This window comes from Hyperolius riggenbachi, chromosome 10 (genome assembly GCF_040937935.1).
Source record: "Hyperolius riggenbachi isolate aHypRig1 chromosome 10, aHypRig1.pri, whole genome shotgun sequence".
Taxonomy (NCBI): domain Eukaryota; kingdom Metazoa; phylum Chordata; class Amphibia; order Anura; family Hyperoliidae; genus Hyperolius; species Hyperolius riggenbachi.
The window spans coordinates 92160156-92186533 of NC_090655.1; the positions used below are offsets into that span (position 1 = coordinate 92160156).

The window sequence follows — 26378 nt, forward strand, 5'->3', positions numbered from 1 at the left end:
TCACTGAGAGGGGCGGGGGAGAGGCGGCGATGCGCGGCTGATAGACGCGAATGGAGGCAGGGCTGCAGCCGTTAGCCCTGCCTCCAGGAGCGACCAAGCCTGCGACCAAGTGTCGCAGTGGGGGGTTTGGGGGTGAAGGGACCCCCGTTTATCGGCGCGTATGCGGCGGTTTATCAGGGGCACACGTGCCCCTGCTAACTATGAGCTCTGAAGCGAGATTTATTCTCGCTTCAGAGTCTCTTTAAATGAGGTGTACTTGCCTTAGGAGGGGGAAGCCTCTGGATCCTAATGAGGCTTCCTCCATCTTCCTGAGGATGCCTAATCCAGTGCTGGGGAAAAAGATAATCCTAGTCGCCACTGTGCCCATGCAAATTAGCAGCTTCCCACTCCTGCTTCGGTGGAAATAGCTGATCGGTTCCCCTTTACTGCGCAGGCAGTTGAGCAGACCCAATCCGGCTTGGCTATTTCGGCCAGAAGCCACTATTGTGCATGCGCTCATGTTGACAAGCGGCCAACAAGGAGATCTTTGGGGGTCCCAACACCTGGGTGCGCACTATGCTCGTAAACACACAGGTACGTCCCTGGGAGATTAAGTGACGTTTTCAGGGATGTAGATACTCATCCCGCGAGAGGGAAACTGATTAACCAATTCCCCACCACTGGGACGAGTATCTATGTCACTGAAATCTCACTTGAGCTCCCAGGGGCGTAGATCCTCATCCGTGTCTGTGTGCGCCCGTCGTGCAAGCCCATTCATTTATTATGCCCCATGTAACACAATTGTAAAAAAAAAGACGGATTTTAAAAGAATACATTTATTTATTTATTTATTGTATTTATAAAGCGCCAACATATTACGCAGCGCTGATACATACATTGTTACATTAGGGACTTAGCTTTTAAAATATGTATGGTTTGAGTTCTTATTACTGTTATTTTTGCAAATAAGGGCTTACATTATTGTTAGTCCAACACGGTTAGAAGGAGGCACTCAAAAGGCGTATAAACAGTTGTTTATTCCACAGGTGACTAACACAACATGTTTCGGGGTTTCCCCCTTTCTCAAGTGTACAATCACCCTCCACAGTACAACAGCTTATGAAGCATAGTGCACCACACCCACAATGGAAACCCCACCCGTTTGGTCAGCTGACCAGTGAGGCAAAAACATTAACCCCTCAGGGACACATTTTATTGGGCACTACACACAATTTACATTATTGTTAGAGCACACACAATCACATCATGGAAAAAATACACCTTTATTTCTAAATAGAATATTGTCACCACATATTCCATTAGGGACATCATTTAAACTAGATGAATGGGCAAATAAAGTGTGAGTTTTAATTACAATACCATGTTTTATTTCAAAATTATATTAGCTGAAAACTTAGAAATAATGATTCTTTTTTTCTTTTTATTAACTTTAGAACAGGGGTGTCAAACTGAAATACAAAGTGGGCCAAAATTGTACACTGGCACCTAGTCACGGGCCGAAATTGTACACTGGGATCTAGTCGCGGGCCAACCTCAATGTCTACTGGCCACCTTCCTCACTTATAAAGTTCTCTGGTGTCCAGTGGTCCTATCCTATACAGTTCCCTGGTGTCTAGTGACACCCACCCTCCCCTATACAGTTTCCTAGTGTTTAATGCTTTCCCCCTACCTCCCCATATGACTTCCTTGGTGTTCTAGGGCTTAACCTCCAATAAAGCTTCCCTGGTGGTCTAGAGTGGGCCAAACATAATGCAAAGTGGAGAAACCACTTGAGGGCCAAACTTTATGGCTCTGAGGGCCAAATTTGGCCCACGGGCCGGAGTTTGGCATGTATGCTTTAGAAAAAGCATATAAAATTCTTAGCAAAAAGTACCACCCAACGAAAGCCTAATTTGCAGAGAAAAAAAAATTATGGATCATTTCAGTGTGATAAGTAGTGATAAAGTTATTTCAGAATGAATGGATGCAGCGCTGAAATGTGAAAATTGCTTGGCTGTTTAATGGGAAAAATCCTTAAAGTGGCCACTAATGATCCAATCTTTTTCATCCAATCTTACTATTTCTATGTAATATAAGGTAACTGCCTGAAGTATCCATTCAGTATATTCACTTAATTTACCCTTCTACTACATAGATTTGGTAAGATTAGGTGAAAAAGATTGGATCATTAGTGGCCACCATTAGAGGTGAAGTGGTTATTACGCTATAGATATGCCTGTGCATTGGGGGTGTTTGGGCATGTGTACTTGTTTCTCATCACTTTATGGTCCTCAGTAACAACATGCTGCATTTACTTTGATGCTTTTAACGTGATGAGCTAAAATCCCTCCCTTTGTGCTGGAGAATGCAGATTTCAGCGGTTTTGGGGAGGATGAAGGTGACCTTTGAGCACATGTTAACATCATTGGCATGGGACATTGTGGTGACCTCTTTTCTTCTGTTCTTCATCTTATAGAAGTTCTTTCTCTTCAGGCAAAAAATTCACACTTGAACTAATCTGCTGAGAGAACATTCTGTCAATCATCTTTTGTCCAGTTTCTGTGTTTCTTTTAGTATTCGTTATTTTTTTTTCATGTGACCATTTCAGTGTTATTATACATAAGCAACCATTTAATTATTAGAGGACTGGTGGTTTTATAACTTGACAGGCAGCATAATAATGGCACAAAGGCTTCTCTGCAGAATGGGTTAGTCTGTGACTCCTCCATGTTTACATGTAGATTTTCCTGAAGCAGCATAGCTGTCACTTAGAAATGGAACAGTTATTCACCAGATTTTGTTTTTGTCTCTTAGATTTCATGATGAGTTGGTGGCTGAAGGCATCCTTAAACCATTGAGTGCTGTGGTAGAAGGAATGGTGATGAAAGATGGCTCTTCTAACTTGGTGACCCCTCTTGGGGTGTCTTCCATTGTGAAATACTACCTTAAACAATCAGGTAACACTAACCTATAGTACTGATGGACTGAGAGCTTAAAGTGAACCAAAGACTTCAATTTTACCTCTTCTTTTTACATTTAAAAGTTTAGCAGAGAGTTTTATTAGCCCACTTCCAAGGCCTGCCCAACCGCAGACGTTACAGGCAGACAAGAACTGATGCAATTACAGGTAGTCCCCGACTCACGAACGACTCGCCAATACGAACAGCATGGATTCAGTGTTTCCATGGGAACAAGCCAACATCTTTTTTTTCAAATTGGACTTGTAGTTTTTGAGAAAATCGATTTTTTTTAAAAAAATGAAAAAATGGCTTTTAAACTTGTATCAGCAGGCACAGAGGGGGATGCTGGAGGCACAGGGGGGCACAGAGGAGGTATATTGGACAGATAGCACAATGTTCCGACTTAAGAACAGATTCAGGTTAAGAATGAACCTACAGCCCCTATCTCATTCGTTAACTATTGACTACCTGTATTGTATTGCGCACATTAGCAGAGCAAAAAAAAGCAAAAAAACAAAACAAAAAAAAAAACGCTTTCATCAGCAAAAGGTGATGAGTAGATTGGACACTGCTTCAAAGAGTTTACAGAAGTCCCAGGTGCTCACACCTTACCCTAGATAAATAATGGGAAGCTAGAAGGGGAGGGGGAACATGGCAACTCCTATAGCTATTAGAAAGCAGGAAAAAATGGGGCTTGGTTCCCTTTAAAGCCCAGATCCCAACACTATTGTTTTCATTAGCAATTAAAGGAGCATGGTGTTACATAAATTATGCATATACTGAAAATCCGGTATAATACCTGCTGAATCAGTGTGTCACTTCTCATTTCCAGCTCAGCAATCTCCAGCTGCGTGAACCCTTGCCTCCCCTTCCCTAGTCAGTCTAAAACTGTAAAAGACTGGAATATGCAAGCATGGAATCATAGCTTCAGCTGATTAGACCAATCACTGTTGTCCTGCACTGCCCGTGTGACTAAAGGGGGTGTGGTTTTAGCAGACTGTAGCCTCCTCAGACATCCTACATGGCCTCTGCAGAAGTACAGGCCTACAAAGACATTAAATGTTAAAGAGAATCTGTATTGTTAAAATCGCACAAAAGTAAACATACCAGTGCGTTAGGGGACATCTCCTATTACCCTCTGTCACAATTTCGCCGCTCCCCGCCGCATTAAAAGTGGTTAAAACAGTTTTAAAAAGTTTGTTTATAAACAAACAAAATGGCCACCAAAACAGGAAGTAGGTTGATGTACAGTATGTCCACACATAGAAAATACATCCATACACAAGCAGGCTGTATACAGCCTTCCTTTTGAATCTCAAGAGATCATTTGTGTGTTTCTTTCCCCCTGCATCTCTCATGCACTGAAGTTTCAGGCTGCTCTTTTCTTCCTGCAAACAGCTTTGCCCTTGTCTGTAATTCCTCACTATGTGAAAGCCCAGCCAGCTCAGAGGACGATTTATCCAGCTTGTAAAAGATAAGAGAGAAGAGAAGCTGCTCTAATCTAAATAACACACAGGCAGTGTGCATAGAGGGGCCTGGAAGGGGGAGTTCATAGCAGAACCACAACACTGAATAACTTGGCAGCCTTCCAGACACAGGCTGACAAGTCTGACAAGAGAGAGATAAGTTGATTTATTACAGAGACTGTGATAGTACAAAGTGCTGCAGTAAGCTAGAACACATTAGAATAGCTTTTGGAACTTGTAGGATGATAAAAAACAGGATGCAATTTTTGTTACGGAGTCTCTTTAATGGTTTGTATTTTTAGTAAAATATATGAGTATTATTACTCTCGGCACTGTTGTATATATGTTTGTGATCAGATTTATGGTTAAAGGGGCACTATGGCGAAAAACTGTAAAATTTTAAATATATGCAAACATAGACACAAATAAAAAGTACGTTTTTTTACGGACTAAAATGAGCCATAAATTACTTTTCTCCTATGTTGCTGTCACTTACAATAGGTAATATAAATCTGACAGAAGCGACAGGTTTTGGACTAGTCCATCTCTTTATAGGGAATTCTCAGCAAGGCTTTTATTCTTTATAAAGATATTCCCTAAAAGCGATTTAAATAATGATGCTGGCCAGTTTCGCTGCTCGCTACATTTTTTTTTTTCCTTTTGGTTTTTTTTTTTGGCAGGTGTACAGAGCAACTGCCATTCACTAAGTGCTTTTGAAAATAAATAAATCCCTGAGAATCCCCTATGAAGAGATGGACTAGTCCAAAACCTGTCGCTTCTGTCAGATTTCTATTACCTACTGTAAGTGGCAGCAACATAGGAGAAACGTTTTTTATGGCTCATTTTACTCTGGAAAAAACAAACTTATTTGTATATGTTTGCACATTTTAAATTTTTCCCCATAGTGCCCCTTTAAGTTCTGGTTTGTTATGCCAAGTTAAATCAGGAGATTATAATTATCTCTATGGCCATAATTGTTACATGCTTCTTGATGCAGGTGTTACCCTCTGCATGCCTGTACTCAAATCCACCCCCTGACACCTGTGCAGCCACTGCCTCTGCCAGAGTTGGGGTGATAATGCTGCAATGGAAAGCTCACATTCATTGAAGAGAGATTTGCTAAATATAATGTAAATGAGTAAACTTGCTTATTTTTACAATATTACTTTAGAAATGATTTAGTCATGGTTGGCCCTTTGTAAAATCTTTCCTCACCCTGGTTTACATTCTGAAACTTATTACAGGGGGAGACCTCTCCCATGCATCACTGCACATTATGTACTGGGTGTTCTGAAGCCAGCAGAAATGACCCCTGGTCTCCTAGGGTTCTCTGGGAGGAGAATTCTGTGTAATAGCCTAGGCAAAACAACAGTTGGAGCGCAGGGTTACATACCATTCTACAGCAATATATAAAGTATTTTTCAGACTATAAGACGCTTCAGACCATAAGACACACCTAGGACAAAAATTAGGGGAAAGAAATCTATAATAAACCTGGTGCATCCATAGAGAAGGGGTATCTTGTGGATTATGCCCCTTTGTACCTCTTGTGTCCATCTCTGTCCTCCTCTGTGCCCCTTTGTGTCCCCCTGGGAACAGTACAGGGAGTCCTCAACATTGCGGCAGGTTGGAGGTTCGGATTGGCAGGAACTCCCTGCATTTGGACTATAAGACGCAGTGACTTTTTTCCCCTTTTTGGGGGGGAGGGGGGGGGGGGGGGAGAAAAAGTGAGTCTTATAGTCCATAAAATACAGTAGATATAGGAAGTGATTCTGATGCTGAAACCATGATCATTTAATGGAAAAGTGGGTGATCCTGAATAATATATTACGTTGAACTATATGTCACTGGAGTTCCTATTTAAATGTTAAGGATATTATAGGGTCTTGAGATAAGTATTTATATGTACCATCCCATGCTTACATAGGACTAGTCTGTCTTTTTTTCCTCACTTTAATGGTTCTTTCTCTGTGTCAGGACTGATCCACACTGCAGAGCGCTTTTCGATCCGTCAGCACTGCGTTTGTGTTTTTAAAAATGCTTTCCCATTGACCTGCTTTAAAATTGGCAATTTGGCGCAATTTTACCACAAATTTAATGCAAGTCAATAGGAGTATGTTTTTAAAAATGCAGCAGCAACTGATCAAAAAGCGTTCAGAGTGGCTCAGCCTTTAATTCAAGTCTAATAACTAATTACCGGCCACGACACTTCTAAATGCAAGGGGAAAAAAAGTCCAAAGTTTGAGATCCGAGCTGTAGAACATAAAAAACTGTCATCACTCAGCTGAGAAGATAAAAGCTTTAAACTTAGATGTTTAGCTGTTAAATCAAAATAGATTATTGGTTTATTATACTGGGCAGCACGGTGGCATAGTGGTTAGCGCTCTCGCCTTGCAAGCGCAGGGTGCCCGGTTCGAATCCCAGCCAGGTCAACATCTGCAAGGAGTTTGTATGTTCTCCCCGTGTCTGTGGGTTTCCTCCAGGCATTCCGGTTTCCTCCCACATCCCCAAAAAAATACAGATAAGTTAATTGGCTTCCCACAAAAACATTGGCCTTAGACCATAAATGCACTACACGATACATACCTATGACTATAGTAGGGACTAGATTGTGAGCCCCTCTGAGGGACAGTTAGTGACAAGACAATATACTCTGTACAGCGCTGCGTAATATGTCGGCGCTATATAAATACTTAAATAAATAAAATATTTGCACCTGGGGTTTGCTTCAAGACTCCTGAGCTGTGCTGCCTGAAATATGTGTTCCCATTCATTGATCAATGTATTAGTACACTGCCACTGAGGGGGGCGTCGCGGGCGCTTGCAATTTTGGCCCGCTGCTCATAGAAACAAGAAGATTAATATCTACGCCCCTGGATCGGTTAGAGAGCAACCGCGGGCGTAGATATACTGCTGCTGACGCGGCTAGTGGTTAAATTGAAATACTGAAATAAATGGAGTTTCAACTGTGCCTAGATGTGTTTTTTTTTTTTTTTTTTTTTTTTTTAAGGGTTTGTGTGCGTGACTGCATTCAACCAAACGCTAATTCACTAAGCTTTCTACAAACTAGCTGTGTTCTGATGTGACCCAGGAGGAGGGTGTGTGCTTTGCCACCTAGTAGCGACAGCTTTTTTTCTTTTCTTATATTCCACTATTTGAACTTTTAGTACGTTTTCTAAGTGTACTGTAAGCTGGTATTGGGCTATCATCCTTGCATTCACTTGTAATCACATGTAAAGATTTATAACATTAAAGAGAACCAGAGATGAAGCACCCTTTTGTATTTTACCTTATAAATCAGTGGGAACATGACAGTAAACACCTAATCTGCCCTTTGTTACATTGTTCTCTGTGTAATCTGACTGTTATCACCTCTAAGATAAGAATCCCGACTAAGCAGTCGGTCTGGCTTTGCTACAGAATAATTATAGCTGAGACTGTGTTCTTTGCTGTCTTCAAGTCCAAGCCTGCCCCCTGCTGGCTTTGCTCAGGAATCATTATAGCTGAGTCATTATAGCAAAGCCAGACTCAATGCTCAGTCCGGGATTCTTATCTCAGCTAGATAACAGACACTTTTAGCAGTGAGGATGGAACAGAGAGCATGGTAAATGTTTTCTCTAATGTTCCCACTGATTTCTATGGTAAAATACATAAGGGTGCTTCGTCTCTGGTTCACTTTAAAAGCAGCTTAGTTTGAGCACTCTTGTGTAACTGTTACTATTCACTGCAATGGAAAAAGAATATCATACATGCGTTTAGATTTGTGTATAAAAAGTGCAGCAAATGCCAAAACCATTGAGTCAGCAATGCTAAGTTTCTCCATTGTCCTTTGAAAAGTATCCCTTTACTTATTAAAAAGCTCCAGTCATTAGCGCTGGTCATTAGTTGCAGCATGCCAAGCGCGCTCTCTGGTTTCTCGCTGGCTCACTGCTGCTATTGGAATAGCAAATGGTTGTCTTGGCTCGCTGATATGTTAGATTTGAAAAGGAAAGAAAAATAAGTTAGGATGCAGAAAGTGAGAGATTTTCATCTTATTAAAAAATAGTGATTTCTGCTCCAAGTGTTTCTATAATTGTATTTTTTGAAAGGTGATTCTTCTGAATTCCTAATTGGGTAAGCCGCTAGCCCATATGGTTTTATTACTCTCTCTTTCTGTGTAGTGCAAGTTCCAGAGGTTTATACTGAGGACGCTCTCTAAGAGGGTCTCATGTGAAGCAAATTTTGCACAGATTAAGGCTCCCTGCACACTGCAAATCCGTTTTGCGATTCCGATTTGTAATTCCGATTTTCCCTGAATGCAATCAACAGAAAAATGGGGGAAAAGAACGCAGCATGCAGTAAAGATTAAAAATAGGAATCAGATGTAAAAAACCATTAAAAATCGGAATCGCATGCTGTGTGCAGGGAGCCTTAGGTTGGTTTTACATGTATTTTTTCGTTGCAGTGGGAATGAGCTATGCCTCCAACAGGGTAATATGCATAGCGCAGCCCGCCTGCTCTGTGACGTACTTGCTGCTAGACGGGAAGTATGTCTTTGGCATTCCCGTCAGTCTGCACATGCGCACCACAACACACTGTGCTCCACCGCTAACACTACATGCATTGCCCATAAACTTGCATCACCCCAAGAACCTGTGCGAGTAGCTTGGGGTAACGCACTGCAGCCCTTGCCTCGGCTCACACACTTCCGGCGCACTGCAAAGGACTGCAATAAGTGTGACAGTCTCGATAGATTTTCATTGCTTTTGTGGCCCCTCGTGGCAAAATATGGTAAGGCAATGCAGGAATCACCTGCTAATGTTGAAGGGGCCGAATGGTCACTAGATGTCATCTCTTCCATGTTCAGTATATCTATAGGCTTGTACCCACGCTAGATGGATGTCGCCCAATGGGGGTCGGGACCCATTCCCTCAGGGGACTTCCCTGGGCTGAGGCTATACAGATGCATAGATAGTCTGTGACATCACGCCGCGAGAACAAAGCTATCAGCCGTCCCTCGGGGCTGAATTGATTCACCTGGTGGATCACTGGCCGGGTGGCTATTGGGGTTGCTGTACACACACCGGAATATCTGCGTGAGGCGGTCATTATCGGCCTCCTTAGCCGACTTTAATCTAGCCTGTGTATGGGGTGTTAATAGTATTGATCTACTAATGCACAATGCTAACAATCTAATCCCGATCATGCTTGTATGTCCATTAGGGCCCTTCCATACTGCATGAGCTTGTATCCGGTTTAAGAAATGCGTGTGTTTCGCCGATTAAAGGGGCGCTGTGGTTAAAATAGTAAATGCGGTGCTCTGTACACAATGATGTGATCCGTTTTACACCCGATACTAAACGTAGTGCCTGCTGCATATTTCCTGCGTTTGCAATTGGGTTAAATGATTCAGGGTACATGCAAATCTCATAGCAAATGCACTGCTATGCAATTTAGCTTTACAAGATATCCTATTTGGAAAATGTACAGCGTTGTTTTTTTTTCTTCCTCGTCGGGCATTGTAACCTTGCCTGTTGATCACACTTGTAATCGTGGTGAAGTGTGTGCCAGTTAACTGGTGAAAATCATAATTTTGCACCGCTATTGCCTAGTACTCATTGCTCTGCTCAATTGGCATGTCTTTCAGTCCGATTCGCTGTGCTCTGCCTATCAATGTCCTAGTGGATCCGCGGCATCTGTACGTGGGCTGGGGAGACGGAGAGATTTGACTCAGACATACCCGACTGCTGGGGAGCCCCGGCTGGCACCTTCCGCAGTCAGGATTTGGTCTGTTGCTGTACTTGCGGTCCACAAAAAGACCTGTAAGTTGTGCTGTGTGACGTCACAGTGCCAACTACCAATCGTGCCTCTTTTTATCGGGCCTCTAAATCTCGGTTAATCTTTGCCATGGAATCTCTGTGGTTTTCAAAAACTTAGGGCATCTCTTTAGTGTACACATTTGGGCACAGGGTAAGGTCACTAAATGGCTCACGCTGCACCTGCAAAAGTCTCGGCGACGTTAATTACCGTATATACTCGCATATAAGCCGACCTGCATATAAGCCGACCCCCCCCCCCCCAACTTTTACCTAAAAAACCAGGGAAAAATGATTGACCCCCATATAAGCCGGGGGTAGGAAATGCTGGATTGGTGCAGACCGCGTGATCCCCCCCCCCCCAGTGTGTCACAGTATAGCTAGTATAGTGCCCAGTCTGGGTAGGTAGTGCCCCAGTATAGCTAGTATAGTGCCCCAGTATTGGTAGGTAGTGCCCCAGTAGATCTAGTAAAGTGCCCAGTATAGCCAGTAAAGTGCCCAGTATAGCCAGTAAAGTGCCCAGTATAGCCAGTAAAGTGCCCAGTATAGCCAGTAAAGTGCCCAGTATAGCCAGTAAAGTGCCCAGTATAGCCAGTAAAGTGCCCAGTATAGCCAGTAAAGTGCACAGTATAGCCAGTATAGTGCCCAGTATAGCCAGTATAGTAGCCAGTATAGTGATCCACATCGCCGGGTGCGCTGCTGTGATACACTTATACGTATGATGGAGAGCAGAGCGAGAGGGGCACCCGGATTAGAGGAAGCGGCTGCCGGCTGAACAGGTAATAGCAGCGGAGGGGGCGGGTGGGGGCCGCGGACCACCACCCAAGACTTGCATTCAAGCCGACACACCCCCCCCCCCCCCCCCCCAACTTTTGGAAAAGACATAATTTGTCTTCCATCTATTGCTGGTGGCCAAAGTACGCTTTTTTTAATAGTAATTTGGGCTCCGTCTTTTAACTGCGCCCAAATTGCTGTATCTGATGTAATAAAAAAACGCACACCTTAACCTCCCTGGCAGTAATCCCGAGCTGAGCTCAGGTTAGCCGCTGGGAGCTTTATGCAGAGTATAGCGCACAGCGGGAGCTTTTACTTGCCTCCCGGGGATCCAGACGTAGGTAGCCGTTCTCCTTCCTGTCCATGGAGGCTCTGAATCACTCTGGTGAGATCACCGTTGTTGATCTCACCACAGAGTTACAGCACCATCCAGAGGACGGAGATAAAATTGCAGCGCTGGAGCCCAAGGAGGTGAGTGAGTGCTGGGGCTGCTGCTGGCGTTCTGGCGGGGGGGGGGGGGGGGTATTAATGTGTGGATGCTGGTGCCGGATTCCCATGCTGTAGAAATCCAAGAGTCAAAGGAGAAATCCGCACACAGACTTTGCTGGAACCAAACGTGAAATGTATTGTCCCATCTCTCTCACACACGCACACACACACTCGCGCTCGCATCTGACCGAAAGCTTTTCGGATTGCAGTCTGGCTACGTAGATGCCGTTATTTAGAGCCCTGAATTCTTAACCCTTACTGATTGCAGTCTGGCTGCAAATAAGATGTCAGAGCCCTGGATTCTTCACCCTTACAGTGAGAAAAAAGCAAAAAGCAGCGCAACTTAATGTTTTCTCCTCATGTCATATGTAACTTTAAGTACCCTTTAAGATAAAGTATGAGGTGTTTAAAGAGACTCCGTAACAAAAATTGCATCCTGTTTTTTATCATCCTACAAGTTCCAAAAGCTATTCTAATGTGTTCTGGCTTCCTGCAGCACGTTCTACTATCACCATCTCTGTAATAAATCAACTTATCTCTCTCTTGTCAGACTTGTCAGCCTGTGTCTAGAAGGCTGCCAAGTTCTTCAGTGTTGTGGTTCTGTGATGCATCTCCCCCCTCCTGGCCCCTCTATGCACACTGCTTGTGTATAATGATCTCTTGAGATACAAAAGGAAGGATGTATACAGCCTGCTTGTGTATGAATGTATTTTCTATGTGTTGACATACTGTACATCAACCTACTTCCTGTTTTGGTGGCCATTTTGTTTGTTTATAAACACACTTTTTAAAACTGTTTTTAACCACTTTTAATGCGGCGAGGAGCGGCGAAATTGTGACAGAGGGTAATAGATGTCCCCTAACGCACTGGTATGTTTACTTTTGTGCGATTTTAACAATACAGATTCTCTTTAAGAATTTAGTACAACCAATGTGTTCTTTATAGGCATGAAAAATAAATGGTTTTACATTTTGTCTGGAGCAAGTTAATGTGACTGTCTGGGCTGCATGAAGATGAGAGATACACCCTGGATTCCTTTTTAGTAAATGTTAATTTGTCTCCTATTATAAGCAGGTGCTGATGTGCAGTACGAGCGACATGTCACACAGATAAACCTTCGAGATGGGAAGTGGGAGGTGTCTTGCAAGTCTGGATACCCAGAAGCCTTCGATGCTGTGGTGCTCACTATGCCGGTTCCCCAAATCCTACAATTGCAAGGCGACATCAGGAAATGTAAGTCAACTAATACATATTCTTCTTTCTTTTTTACTTCGGTATTTATTATGTATATTTTTTAACTGGATTTTAGCTTTTCATTTTTTTTCAGTGTGAAAAATATTCTGTTTTCAAATTTTGATCTGTTTCCCTGACATCCGGTACTTTGCAGGATATTGCTACTGTTTTTCCATGTTCCTTCATATAACTGTGTATGTTTGGGCAGCACCTGGCATAAAGTACTGGAAACGCAGAGCACTGATGGCAGGGGCACACCATGGTTTTGGAGGGCTATCGTATATACAAATGCAAGCACAACATGCCACGCTGCCTGGAAGGAAGTGTGCATGGTATATTTATTCATCATTAATGACCAGTGACTTCATTACAGATTTATCATACGAGACTTGCTTTACTATGACAGGGGAACAAATGTTTTCCAGATAATGATTACAGCAGACGGACACTCCACTACTTGGTGGGAGGAGGTTTTATAAAATATTGTTAATTCTGGTGTAAAACCTGTTTTGTGGTGTAATGGCAGAGGGTGCTGCTACTGTATACTGTATATTTTTTCTTTAATATTCTGTGACATACTTAGCTATATCACCCAATATATACAGCATCTCAGAAAAGTGAGTACACCCAGAGCTGGGACAAGGTCCTCCAGCACCCAAGGCTGAGACACCAAAGTGCGCCCCTCCATCCCGCCCACCCCTGTGGCTGGATGGTGTAATGGTTAAGGGCTCTGCCTCTGACACAGGAGACCAGGGTTCGAATCTCGGCTCTGCCTGTTCAGTAAGCCAGCACCTATTCAGTAGGGGACCTTAGGCAAGTCTCCCTAACACTGCTACTGCCTATAGAGCGCGTCCTAGTGGCTGCAGCTCTGGTGCTTTGAGTCCGCCAGGAGAAAAGCGTGATATAAATGTTATTTGTCTTGTCTTGTCTATAACGTGTATGCACCCTGTTGTAGGGCTTTAGCATCATAATCATTGTAAAGATGTTTGAGTATGATTGGCTTTGTATAATACACGTTTCACTGCGTCTAGCTGCTGTAAAATTGTCAGAAGGTTTTCAGGGCAAGTAATACAGGAAGAAAAAAAAGTGCTCTAAATGTATTCGAAATCACCCAATATATGCAGCATCTCAGAAAAGTGAGTACACCTCTCACATTTTTGTAAATATTTCATTTTATCTTTTAACACTGAATTCATGACACTTTGATACAATGTGAAGTAGTAAGTGTGCAGCTTGTATAACAGCGTAATTTGCTGTGCCATCAAAATAAAGCAACGCACAGCAATTAATGTCTGGCTACAAAAGTGAGTGCACCCCTGTGTCAACATTTGTCAGACATCTTCCCTCCCTGGGAGCCATGTTAGTGGTTAGTGTTATAAGGTCTCAGGTGGGAATGAGGAGCAGGTGCTGTTTAACACACTACAGTGGACTGATGCAAGAATAACTATACAGAATTAATATATGGTGCCTTAAAAGCGACATAACGTATATTTAATTCTTTTGTTTCGGGGCAACTACCACCTGCTGGATCAGCTTTAAAGGGCATTTGAACTGTGACTTCTTTGAAAAGTGACATCCTTTCATCATTAATGGGAAGCACCTGTTTAGTAGACAGGATTCCCAGATCTTCCAGCAAAAGGTAGGTTCGGGAGGGGGGGGGGGGTTAGTTAGGTGCGGCGGGGCTTGGGGGACATAGTTAGGTAGCGAAGTGCTATCTAAAACTTAAACACATTTTATTAAAAAAAAAAAAATCCTCCAGATCCTCCTCCGCAGACTCTGAAACGGCGTACTGCCAGGGAGGTTAAACAACACCAAATTAGTATTTTAGCTAAGTAAAAGCAATAGTAAATGCTTGGGAATTGTTTGGAACCAATTATCATGTACTACGATTAAAAATATATTCATCAAGGGGTGATGTTTACTATGCCAGGGGGTACTTGGTGAGTACAGGGTTTTAAAAGGGGAACATTTCGATAAAATGTTGAGAAACACTGCTAGCACATCCAGGCTGGGTATGTGTGAGTAAGGCCCATACGTGCCCAGCCGAGTGATGCACCTGTACGCACAGGGGGAAACATGCATGAGCCACTTTGCTGTACTGGCACATGCACAATTTTTTTCTTGTCCATGCCCCATCAGGATAATCTTGGATTGCGGCCAGAAGTTGAAGAGGAATCCTGCGCTAGAATGGTCTGTTATTAGTTATTGTTATTAGTTTCCTGGGGAAAGGAGGGACATTAGTTGCTGGGGAGGAGGGGCATTAGTTGCCCAGGGGGAGAGGAGGGTCATTAGTTGCCCAGGGGGAGAGGAGGGTCATTAGTTGCCCAGGGGGAGAGGAGGGTCATTAGTTGCCCAGGGAGAGAGGAGGGTCATTAGTTGCCCAGGGAGAGAGGAGGGTCATTAGTTGCCCAGGGGGAGAGGAGGGTCATTAGTTGCCCAGGGGGAGAGGAGGGTCATTAGTTGCCCCGGGGGAGAGGAGGGTCATTAGTTGCCCGGGGGGAGAGGAGGGTCATTAGTTGCCCGGGGGAAGAGGAGGGTCATTAGTTGCCCAGGGGGAGAGGAGGGTCATTAGTTGCCCGGGGGGAGAGGAGGGTCATTAGTTGCCCGGGGGGAGAGGAGGGGTCATTAGTTGCCCGGGGGAAGAGGAGGGTCATTAGTTGCCCGGGGGAAGAGGAGGGTCATTAGTTGCCCAGGGGGAGAGGAGGGTCATTAGTTGCCCAGGGGGAGAGGAGGGTCATTAGTTGCCCAGGGGGAGAGGAGGGTCATTAGTTGCCCGGGGGAAGAGGAGGGTCATTAGTTGCCCGGGGGAAGAGGAGGGTCATTAGTTGCCCAGGGGGAGAGGAGGGTCATTAGTTGCCCGGGGGGAGAGGAGGGTCATTAGTTGCCAGGGGGAAGAGGAGGGTCATTAGTTGCCCGGGGGAAGAGGAGGGTCATTAGTTGCCCGGGGGAAGAGGAGGGTCATTAGTTGCCCGGGGGAAGAGGGTCAGTAGTTGCCCGGGGGAAGAGGAGGGTCATTAGTTGCCTGGGGGAAGAGGAGGGTCATTAGTTGCCCGGGGGAAGAGGAGGGTCATTAGTTGCCCGGGGGAAGAGGAGGGTCATTAGTTGCCCGGGGGAAGAGCAGGGTCTTTAGTTGCCCAGGGGAAGAGGAGGGTCTTTAGTTGCCCAGGGGGAGAGGAGGGTCATTAGTTGCCCAGGGGGAGAGGAGGGTCACTAGTTGCCCAGGGGCAGAGGAGGGTCATTAGTTGCCCAGGGGCAGAGGAGGGTCATTAGTTGCCCAGGGGCAGAGGAGGGTCATTAGTTGCCCAGGGGCAGAGGAGGGTCATTAGTTGCCCAGGGGCAGAGGAGGGTCATTAGTTGCCCAGGGGCAGAGGAGGGTCATTAGTTACCGGGGGGGGGGGGTTATTGGTTTCCTGGGGAGGGATTTTTAGTTGCCCGAGGTGAGAGGGATTTTTTTTTTCGAGAGTAGGGAGAGGTTAGGTCATAGTGAAATATCTGCAAATGTTACTGATATTTCACTATATTTATTAAGTTTTAGAATATTTGTAAATTTACCAATATTCTTCTACCGGAATAAAATGGTCCCTTAAACAATTTTTTTTTTTTTAATGTTTACGTTGCACCTAAATTTGCATGCAGCGTTTTGAAATGTACTCGTTAGGTGCTCTACATGCTGGATTTGTTTGGTGCATCTAGATGGATATTTTTATTTAATACATCTACTATTGTTTTAATTTTCATTTGCAGCTATACTACTTCTCTGTCCTTGTCACATTTCTCGTTGCCTTCATACTGTTTCCCTGTTGAAGAATTATAGAAGTGTGAGCCCACCATAAACATGAGCTTTTGGAATTCACAGTTAATAACTTACGGTGTTCTTTATTATTTGCTCACTGCGCTCAAGCGGCGGAATTTCAGCTTTTCCAACGTGCTATATTAATTCTGTCCTGTAACGGTGATGTCATAGTCTTGAGCGTTGTGCTGTGAGTATAGCGGGCACTAGATGGCAGTAGTGAAGCACCTCTCTGGATAATTACTGTCTCCAGCAGCGTGAATGCGTGTCTTCTTATCATAAGGCATCTGCAGAGTGCAGGAGACAAATTAGCAGTTGTCTAGAGCTGCACAATTAATTTGAAAAGTACAGCAAAATCTGGAACATTTTAATAATGGGAAGGAATAATAAATGTCAGGGTAAATTGCATTTATTAGATAACCGCAAATATGTGATGACTTACGACAAAATATACTTGGAAAGTGGCAGCAGAAATAACCCAAACCATACGCTATAAAAATACACATGTAGTCCATGTAATACAAGACAGAGTTTACCTGTTTACAAAAACGTGGCTGCCCTTACCATACAATAGGTTTATTCAATGTTGGGTTTATTATTGATTTATATAGTGCCAGCATCTAACATGGCGCTGTACAACAGCATACAGCATATAACAATACTAAATATACAATACTATACAATACTGTACAACAGTTAATATAAGACAATGGTAGATTACCACTGACACAGTGAACAAATCAACTACAGCAGTGGTTCCCAACCTTTTTGGAGTCGTGACACATCAAACCAAACGTTCAGATCTCCGTGACACGTAGACTAAATGCATGTAATGAGAGACAGCGTTTCCCTACTAAATGCACATAAGAGACAGCGTTTCACCAGTAAATGCAGGTAATGACAGACAGCCTTTCACCAGTAAATGCATGTAATGAGAGACAGCGTTTCACCAGTAAATGCAGGTAATGACAGACAGCCTTTCACCAGTAAATGCATGTAATGAGAGACAGCGTTTCACCAGTAAATGCACATAAGAGACAGCTTTTCACCAGTAAATGCACATAATGACAAACAGCCAGTTGTCCCCAGTATATGTAGCCAGGGATATATGTGCCCAGTATATGTAGCCAGGGGTATGTGCCCAGTATATGTAGCCAGGGGTAAATGTGCCAGTATATGTAGGCAGAGGTATATGGGCCCAGTATATGTAGCCAGGGGTATATGGGCCCAGTATATGTAGCCAGGGGTATATGTGCCCAGTATATTTAGGCAGGGGTGTATGTGCCCAGGATATGTAGCCAGGGGTATATGTGCCCAGTATATGTAGCCAGGGGTATATGTCCCCAGTATATGTAGGCAGGTGTATATGTCCCCGGTATATGTCCCCAGTATATGTAGCCAGGGGTATATGTCCCCAGTATATGTAGGCAGGGGTATATGTGCCCAGTATATGTAGGCAGGGGTATATGTGCCCAGTATATGTAGCCAGGGATATATGTCCCCAGTATATGTAGCCAGGTGCCCCCCCCCCCCCAGGAGGAGAGAGCGAGGGAAGGAGAGCGGCACCTCAGGGTGCTCTCCCTCCCTCGCTCTCTCCTCCGGAACGAAGTGCGGTGGCTGGCAGAGGGGCGGAACTTACCTTCCGTGTCTCCGTCTGGTCTCGTCGCCGGCGCGGGATGATTTGCCACTACTGCAGCGTCTGCAGAACCAAAACTTCCGGCCGGCGCTGGCAAGCGCCGCCACACTTAGTATCGGAGGGGAGAGCGAGGGAGACAGAGCACCCTAAGGTGAGAGAAGGGGGGGGAGATGGCCCCCTTCTCCGTCGCTGCCCACAGCTCTCCCTCCACTGCGCTGCTCCCCTCCGAGAGCCGCGACACATACCCGAAGCTGCCGCGACACATGTATGTGTCGCGGCACATGGGTTGGGAACCACTGAACTACAGGTTTTTACACGGGGTGGAGACAAAAGGGGAAGCAGGCCCTGGCCAAAAGGCCTTCCGGGCCCCGTTCACACTGCACGCGTTTCCAGCCGCGTTTTGGAAACGCGTGCAGGTGGCCGACACACTCACGACATCAGACATTGCATAGAGTGCAATGTCTGATGTTCACACTGCATGCGTTCCGGACCTGTGCGGTCTGGGAACTCATGCTGCATGCATTTTTTGTAAAAACGCATGGCTGTCCCATTCACTTTTCAGTGATGGGATCAGCCACGCAATGCACACAAACGCGGATGGCGTGCGTTCGTACGCGTTGCGGTCCGCACGCGTTCCGCACGCATGGCCATCCGCGTTTGTGATGTGAACGGGGCCTTAAAGGGGTTTTGTGGGGAGGTGTTGAAAATAGAAATGGACACTTACCTGGGGCTTCTGCAGGCCCCCTGCAGCTGTAATGTCCCGCACCGTCCTCCGATCCACCATTCGCCGCTGCCGGTCCCGATGTAATTCCAATCCTAGCACGACTGCGGCTGCGAGCGGGCTCGCACCCGAACCCGTCATCGGTAGCTTACTGCGCAGGCGCAGTACAAGAAAACCTCGTACTGCGCCTACTCTGTAAGCTCCCGATGACGCGAGCGGGTACGCGCAATATTTGTCTTCTTAGACGAATAATTGAACGATGTCGGCAGCGGGGAGCGTGTGATCGGAGGAGGACGGCGCGGGACATGACAGCTATTTTTAACATCCCCCCCCCCCAGAGAACTCCTAGGACAGTTGGTAAAGGGAAGCGGCTTGTGAGATAGTAGAAATGGTGGTTAGTAGCTGGCAGGAGAGTATGCTTGCCTGAAGAGGTGAGTTTTCAGGTTGCGCATAAAAAAGGGTATGTGTGGGTGAGGGACTGATGTGTTGGGGGAGAGTGTTCTAGAATAGGGGAGAGGATTGAGAGAAGTCTTGTAAGCGGGAGTGAGAAGAAGTGACCAGAGAAGAAGACAGGAAAATATTGTTGTTCCAGCGGAGAGTGCATGTAGGATGGTAAATGGAAATACGTTAATTTAGATAAGAAGGAACTAGGTTATGGGGGTTTGCAAGCATAATTGGTTCCGGAAGCATGCTTGTAAATTAAAGCACTCATATCAAAGCAAATTTCCCCATAAGGATCAGTGGAAAGTTAGGTGATTCGTTCCACTATCCCAAAAATTCATAGAAAAAGTACTGTATAAAGTAAAAATGCATACAGTAAAGCAAATCAACCTGTATTTTAGTTTTGAAAAGAATTGTGGCTGGTGGAGACAAGGGGATGAGGGTTATTGAGTGGGGAGGCCTTCACTATAACTAAAGGTACAAGCAGCAGTGTTTGGATAGTGTACTGGTTACAGAGTACTCGAGCCAAAGGTCGGCTGTAAACTGGAGCCGCGGGCTCCGTGATACTGCGCATGCGGGCTCCGTGGTACTGCGCGACCTCGCATCAGAAAGATGAGCTGCGTGGCCCCAACATGGAGAGGGGCCTCACTCAATAATAGGGGGCTGTAGATCAGCAAGGGAAGCCTCAGTAGGCTCCTAAAGCTTCCCCCTCTTAGAGTATGTATGCTATTTTGATCCAGAGCTTTCGGGTTGGGATTACTTCAAGGGCTTTGATGCAGGAGTCCTGGGTTTGATTCTCTGCTCTTCCTGTACGCCTGCACCTATTCAGTTAAGAGACTTTGGGCAAGACTCCCTACTTCTGCCTACTGAGCACGGCTGAGTGGCTGCAGCTCAAGCGCTTCGAGTACGCCAGAAGGAAAGCGCGATATAAATGTTCTGTGTCTTATCTACAATTCCAGGGCCAAAAGATTGTTACTGATCACCACGGTAATTGATCAGTCATGCCCATTAATGGCTGCATTACCGCTAACTGATCAGATCAATGGAATCATACAGTGTTTTACCTCAACTTTACTCAACTCAGTACTGTGAATGTCGCATCGGTGGTGCACTGCAGTGCAGTAAGCCGCGTAACAAAGCTGCCGTTACACTGCACCAAAACTTACCGATGTGAACGTGGCCTTCAACCACATTTTTATGGATTGTGCAGGATTGCAATTTCTCATGCAACTCAAATCTAATGTATTTCAATTCAATCACATTGAAATTGTGTTTTTTTGTAAATATTTCGGTTCAGATTTTTCTTCGTTTAAAAAAAAAAAAAAAAAAAAAAAAGGCTGAACGGTACTGGATTTTTAAATTTTTTGCATACGATGTGTGAATCACATAGAATGAAAGTCAGTGGGAACACAAACATTGCATTTGGTATGCAGCTTGCCAACATTTCCTTCAGCTTAATGATCTACCAACAGAGCTCACACTACAGCTTATCAGGTATATACTAACTCACAACTATTTTTCATTTGGGAATTATATATATCTACAGACAATGGGCAGTGCTATGGGAAGTAGGATGTCACCCCAGTATGCAAATTTATTTATGGCCAGATTAGAGGAAAACTTCCTTTGAACTTGTGAAATTAAACCATTGGCTTACTTCAGATTTATAGACGATATCCTAGTAATCTGGACAGCATCACAGGAAAAATTAATCAAATTCCACAAAAACTTCTCAGAATACCACAAGAACATCAAGTTAACACTCAGTTTTTCAACCTCCCATGTTAGTTTCCTGGATACCACAATTTATATACAAGATAGAATCTTACAAACATCCATATACCGTAAACCAACTAACCGGCATATTTACCTCAAGTGGCAGAGTTTCCACCCGGAACACACCAAAAAATCTCTTATTTACAGCCAGGCTCTGAGGTATAACCAAATATGTTCTAATTCAGAGGACAGAGACAGACAACTTATGTCTCTGTGTAATATATTCATAGATCAGGGATATATCCACAAATCGTTGACGATCAAATACACAAAGCAACTTTAAAATCAAGAGAGGAACTGTTGGAAGTACACCCCAAAGACTAATATCCACATAATCCCAATTGTGGTAACCTACAACCCAAAATTAAAGACCCTGAGGAAGATATCGAAAGCCCTGCAACAGATACACCACAAAGACAAACGCCTGAAGGAAGTTTTTCCTGATTTACCACTGCTTGCTTTCAGACAACCTCCCAATTTGAGACAAATGATTATCAGAAGTGCATTATCTACACCAGAAACCCCAGGCACATTACCCTGCAATAACACAAGGTGTGAGACCTGCCCTTGTATCTTGTGCACAAGCCAAATACAAATACCAAACTCACAGAAATATCATCAAATACAAGACCAATTTTCCTGTGCGTCATCCAATGTTGTGTACATGATACGCTGCTTGAAATGCTTTTCAAGAGGAATCTATATAGGAGAAACAGGACAAAAACTGCGCACAAGAATGAACCATCACAGCTTCAAAATCAATGAAGGTAAAATGGACACACCAGTGGGCCAACACTTCTGTGAACCGGGACACAGCATGCAAGATCTCAAAGTACTTGTTCTTAAGGGCCCATTTCCACTCTCACTAATTCGCATGCGTTTTTCGCATGCAAATTCGCATAGCAATACAAGTGAATGGGACTGTTTCCACTTGTCAGGATTCCTTTGCGTTTTTCTGTGCAGAAAAAATTCGCATGGCAGTGCCATCAGAATTTGCATATCGCATACCGCTATGCAAATCGCATACAATGTATTTAATAGGAAATTCGCATGAAGTTTGGGTATGCGAATTTTCATGCAAATTCGCATGAAACTTTGCATAGAAACAATGGAAAAGCACACCAGCACTGCCATGGTTAAATTCGCATACATAGTCATCCATGCGAATTTTCAACCGCACGCGAATTTTTACCGCGGCGATTCGCACCGCACAAGTGGAAATGCAGCCTAAGGGTAACTTCAAAAATGAGCAATCAAGAAAAAATTCTGAGTACAAATTTAGGTTTAAATTGTGGAACGGGATTCATGACTCCTTATGTAACATGATTGATTTGGCTTCATAATCTTCAGAAACCTGCTGGATTTCATGTATGGTTGCACTAATGCTGGGTACACACGATGAGATTTCCCGTTCGATTCCCGGATCGATTCGATTAAATCAAACATGTTCGATTGGATTTCGATCGATTTTTTTCATGATAGGTATGCAAAATCGACAGAAAAAACGATCGAAATCCAATCGAACATGTTTGATTTAATCGAATCGATCCGGGAATCGAACGGGAAATCTCATTGTGTGTACCCAGCATAACTCACTGGCTCCAGCCTGCTGATCTCCTGACACCTAACGGATAAACAGTAACCAGCACAACAGTCATCTTCGTATTTACCATTTAGCTGCATCAGTGTTTTACTACAGCTAACATCTGGAAATATGCCTGAAGAAGGGGACTAGATCCCAGAAAGCTTACATCATTTAACTATCAGTTAGCCATTAAAAGGCATTAAAGGTATTATTTTTTACAAACCGTTGTTTTTTCTACCTACTTCATTTGGTATGCAATTTTAACAGATTCTGGTAGAGGAGAACCAGAGCTTTCCATTGATGTATAGCATGTGGGGGTTGTGGCGGCAGTAAGGCGGTAAAATCGGCGCGGTTTGGAGTGCTATCACTTTGCCTATGGGGATTTCCAGTGGGTCCCCTAAAGTAGACTAGCTCCAAATTTGCATGGGATTTAAAAGTTCATTACATAACAACCTTTTCTATTTAGAACTCGCTTTTTAATTGAATAAAAAATGTAAAAGGCAAATGCTTTTTACAGTGCTATGTTTCAGATATATTGGGCTTTTAACTTATTTTTTTACCCATTGAGAAGAGCGCTGCTTTAGCCTTGCTCTGAATAGTAAGGTAGCGTTAAGTCACAAGGCAGCGGGTGAAGCTGTAACATTTCCCAGCCTGCCAAATAGTACAACATCTCTGCAAAATCCTGCCTATAAATGTGTCACTCTCCATTTCCTGCAAGGATATTGGCACTTAACTTGCATGGATTCCATACAGCCTTGACATATGTTTTTTTTTTACCCTTTATACCAGAGTATATTTCTTTAAAAGCTAATAGCAGATATGCAAATAGAAGAAACAGTGATGGGCACTACGGCTGCTTGTGCAAATTATACTATAAATGCTTAGATTGGGTATGCATGCAAACATACAGTGTGCTCATTATCTCAAAGAGCCAACAATCGTATATCATATAGGAGAAGATAATCAATCTGGCACTGCATAGATATGCACTTAAAAAAGCTTGAATTATTCAGGTTTGTCTGCTCCAAATATTAATATGCACCAGCATACAAAAGACAAATTTTACCCATATCATACCCAATCTTCAAGAACGACTGTGGGGCGATGTGGGAGCAGCCGTACGCCTAACGTCCGTTTCGCTCAATGAGCCTCTTCAGAGGCCCCAAATCGCCCCACAGCCATACTTGAAGATTGGGTATGATCTAAAAACTTGTTTTTTGTATGCTGGTGCATATTAAAGGGACTCCGAGCAGTGCAGAAACTATGGAACGATGCACATCATTTTAAAGCTCTCTTTCTCCTCTTTCCAATGATATATAAACCACCACCCTACGTCTTTTAGTTTTCGCTATTTTCGCGATTGAAATTGCCGCGGCCACGATTTCGATCGCGAAAATAGAGAAAACTAAAAGGTGTAGGGCAACGATTTAGGTGTCGTCAGAAAGAGGAGAAAGAGAGCTTTAAAATGATATCCATCAAGCCATAGTTATATTGTATTACACAGGACGACACTTTCCCCAGTGTCAGCAGCTCCATTCTGCTGAATGCAGCTGCTGACTTTGACAAAAAGTCGCCCTGTGTAATACAATATAACTATGGCTTGATGCCCGTAAAATCAAGTTTCCGGCGCCTGCGCAGTAGAGCGGACCCGACGGAGATCGGGTATTTCCGTCTATTTCCGTGCAGAAAGTCGCCACAGCGCCCCCGCTGGAGCCAGCAAAGGTAAATATTGAACTGACAGTCGGCACAGTTGCCGGCTGTTCGGAGGGCTGCGGCGAGACCCCCGTGGGACAGAGGACGGCGTGGGAAGCCTCATTAGGATCCGGAGGCTTCCCCCACCCGAGGTGAGTACCCCCCAGGGGATCTTTTTAATGTTACAGAGTCTCTTTAAGGGGGGAATTATTTATTTTAATAATGAAGAAAAATAATGAAAAAAACTAACACCTCTCTAATATAGAGGTGGTGGTGGCCAGCAGCGTACGTGCCCACAGAGGGCTCAGTGCCACTTCCGGCACACGTGCCATAGGTTCGCCACCGCTGTCCTAGGTAATATTTTCACACTTTGCGTTTTAAAATGCCCTTTACTCACCAGCAAGCAAGAAAATACTCCAAATAATTTTCATAGTACTTTTCACCAACTTTTAGACACTTTTTCAATTGTAAATACTTGTTATTTTAAAGAGAATATGAAAATGATCTCCTAGGAGATAACTCAGGAGGAAAAGTTAATTGCATATGGGCTGTAATCATCTTATGGGATCACTCACACTGCGGCCATTGCAAACGCGCAGCATTTTTTAGGCGGATGATATTGGCAACTGTGTCATCACTGGAATGAGAATCGCAAAATGCAATTGAGGCAAAATTGCCAAATGGCTTAATGCAACTAGTGATTGCGATCGTGTTTTGCAATTCTGATTGTGAAAGTGGCCTTAATATGTACCTCTGGGGGAAAAAAAGTACCTCTACAGGTTACTCGCCTCAGGGAGGGAAGCCTCTGGAACCTCCAGAGGCTTCCACTGGCCCATTCCAGGGCTGGGACTTCTGGTAAGCCACTTGTTGACGGCTTGCGCACTAGCATGGTGCAGTAAAGCTGTGCTCTGGGGAAGGGGAAGTCGTCCCTGCTTGTGAACAGCTTGATAAGGGAAGCCTCTTGAGGATGCAGAGGCTTCTCCCTGCTGATGCCGAGGTAAGTATGCTTTTTCTCCAAATTAAACCCACAGGTTTGCTTTAATGACACTTATTTCTAGGTCTGTAGAATAATGGCAGATGAAACATAAGTGATATGAGGTTGTCCTAGATATATGGGAAATCATTATTACACCCAGGGCCATATGCAATTCGAGGAGATAAGAAGCTGAAAACATGCCAGCTTCTTATCTCCTCACATCGCTCAGGATTTACCGGCAAATTCAATTACCAGTTTGACCTGAGCGATGTCCTTGCGTAAAGGGGCATAACTCAGGCGAATACTAGGTATTCGCCGAGCGATGCTCCTGTGTGGCCACCGATGTGGAGCGAGGCATTTGTGCCGTGGAGCTGTCCTTCAGCTCTACAACACTGCTGCTTCGCTCCTCGGAAGATGCGCACGCATCGTCGCAAGAGCCAGCGCATCGTCACAAGGCTCTTACCTGCCGCTCGTCGCTACCGCGGGATCTTCAGAAGATACATACCTGCATCATTCGTCTCGCCGCATGTCCCACGCCGCTCCTCCGCTCATCTCTGTGACTGTCCGTGTTCTTGGAGCCGGCAAAGCATCTTCGAGTCTCCCGCCGGGGCTCAACATTCGTCCACTAGGTGGCCCAATGAGAATCATCCTGATTCTAATTGGGCCAATGCGGCGAGATGGGAACGATGGAGGTATGTTTTTTTTTTTGTTACATTTTAAATAGGTAAGGAGTCAAAACTGACTCCTTTAACTATTTAAATCCCTGGCATCTGGAGTTTCCTTAGTAAAGGAGGCTCCCAGATGCCAAAAGCAGCCCGCTGACAGCAGTGATAGGTCTTTTTTCGCCTGCTCAGAGCAGGTGAAAAGTTAGCACCTATGTTTGGCGGGAAGCATCGCTTCCCGGGGGGTGCAAAATGCAATTGCATAGGGGGAAAGGAACTTGCTGGGCGAATATATTGCCCAAGCGAGTTCTTTTCTGCCCTGGGGGGTGTTAAATGCAATTGCATTAGGCGACCTTGCTGACGCCTAAGTTAATAACTCGCCAGCACTTAGCGCTTGCGAGT

At 44.4% G+C, this 26378-nt stretch overlaps 1 protein-coding gene across 2 annotated transcripts in view; it reads left to right on the forward strand.

The window, feature by feature from the left end:
• The window catches only part of RNLS (renalase, FAD dependent amine oxidase), a 207257-nt gene that overhangs the window by 14993 nt on the left and 165886 nt on the right, over positions 1-26378 (forward strand). The window contains exons 3-4 of one of the 2 annotated variants that reach the window (XM_068257503.1): positions 2794-2936; positions 12536-12697. In XM_068257503.1, coding sequence (XP_068113604.1) covers positions 2794-2936; positions 12536-12697 — 305 coding nt within the window. The remainder of the gene's footprint in view (positions 1-2793; positions 2937-12535; positions 12698-26378) is intronic. The other variant, XM_068257504.1, reaches the window with a different exon arrangement.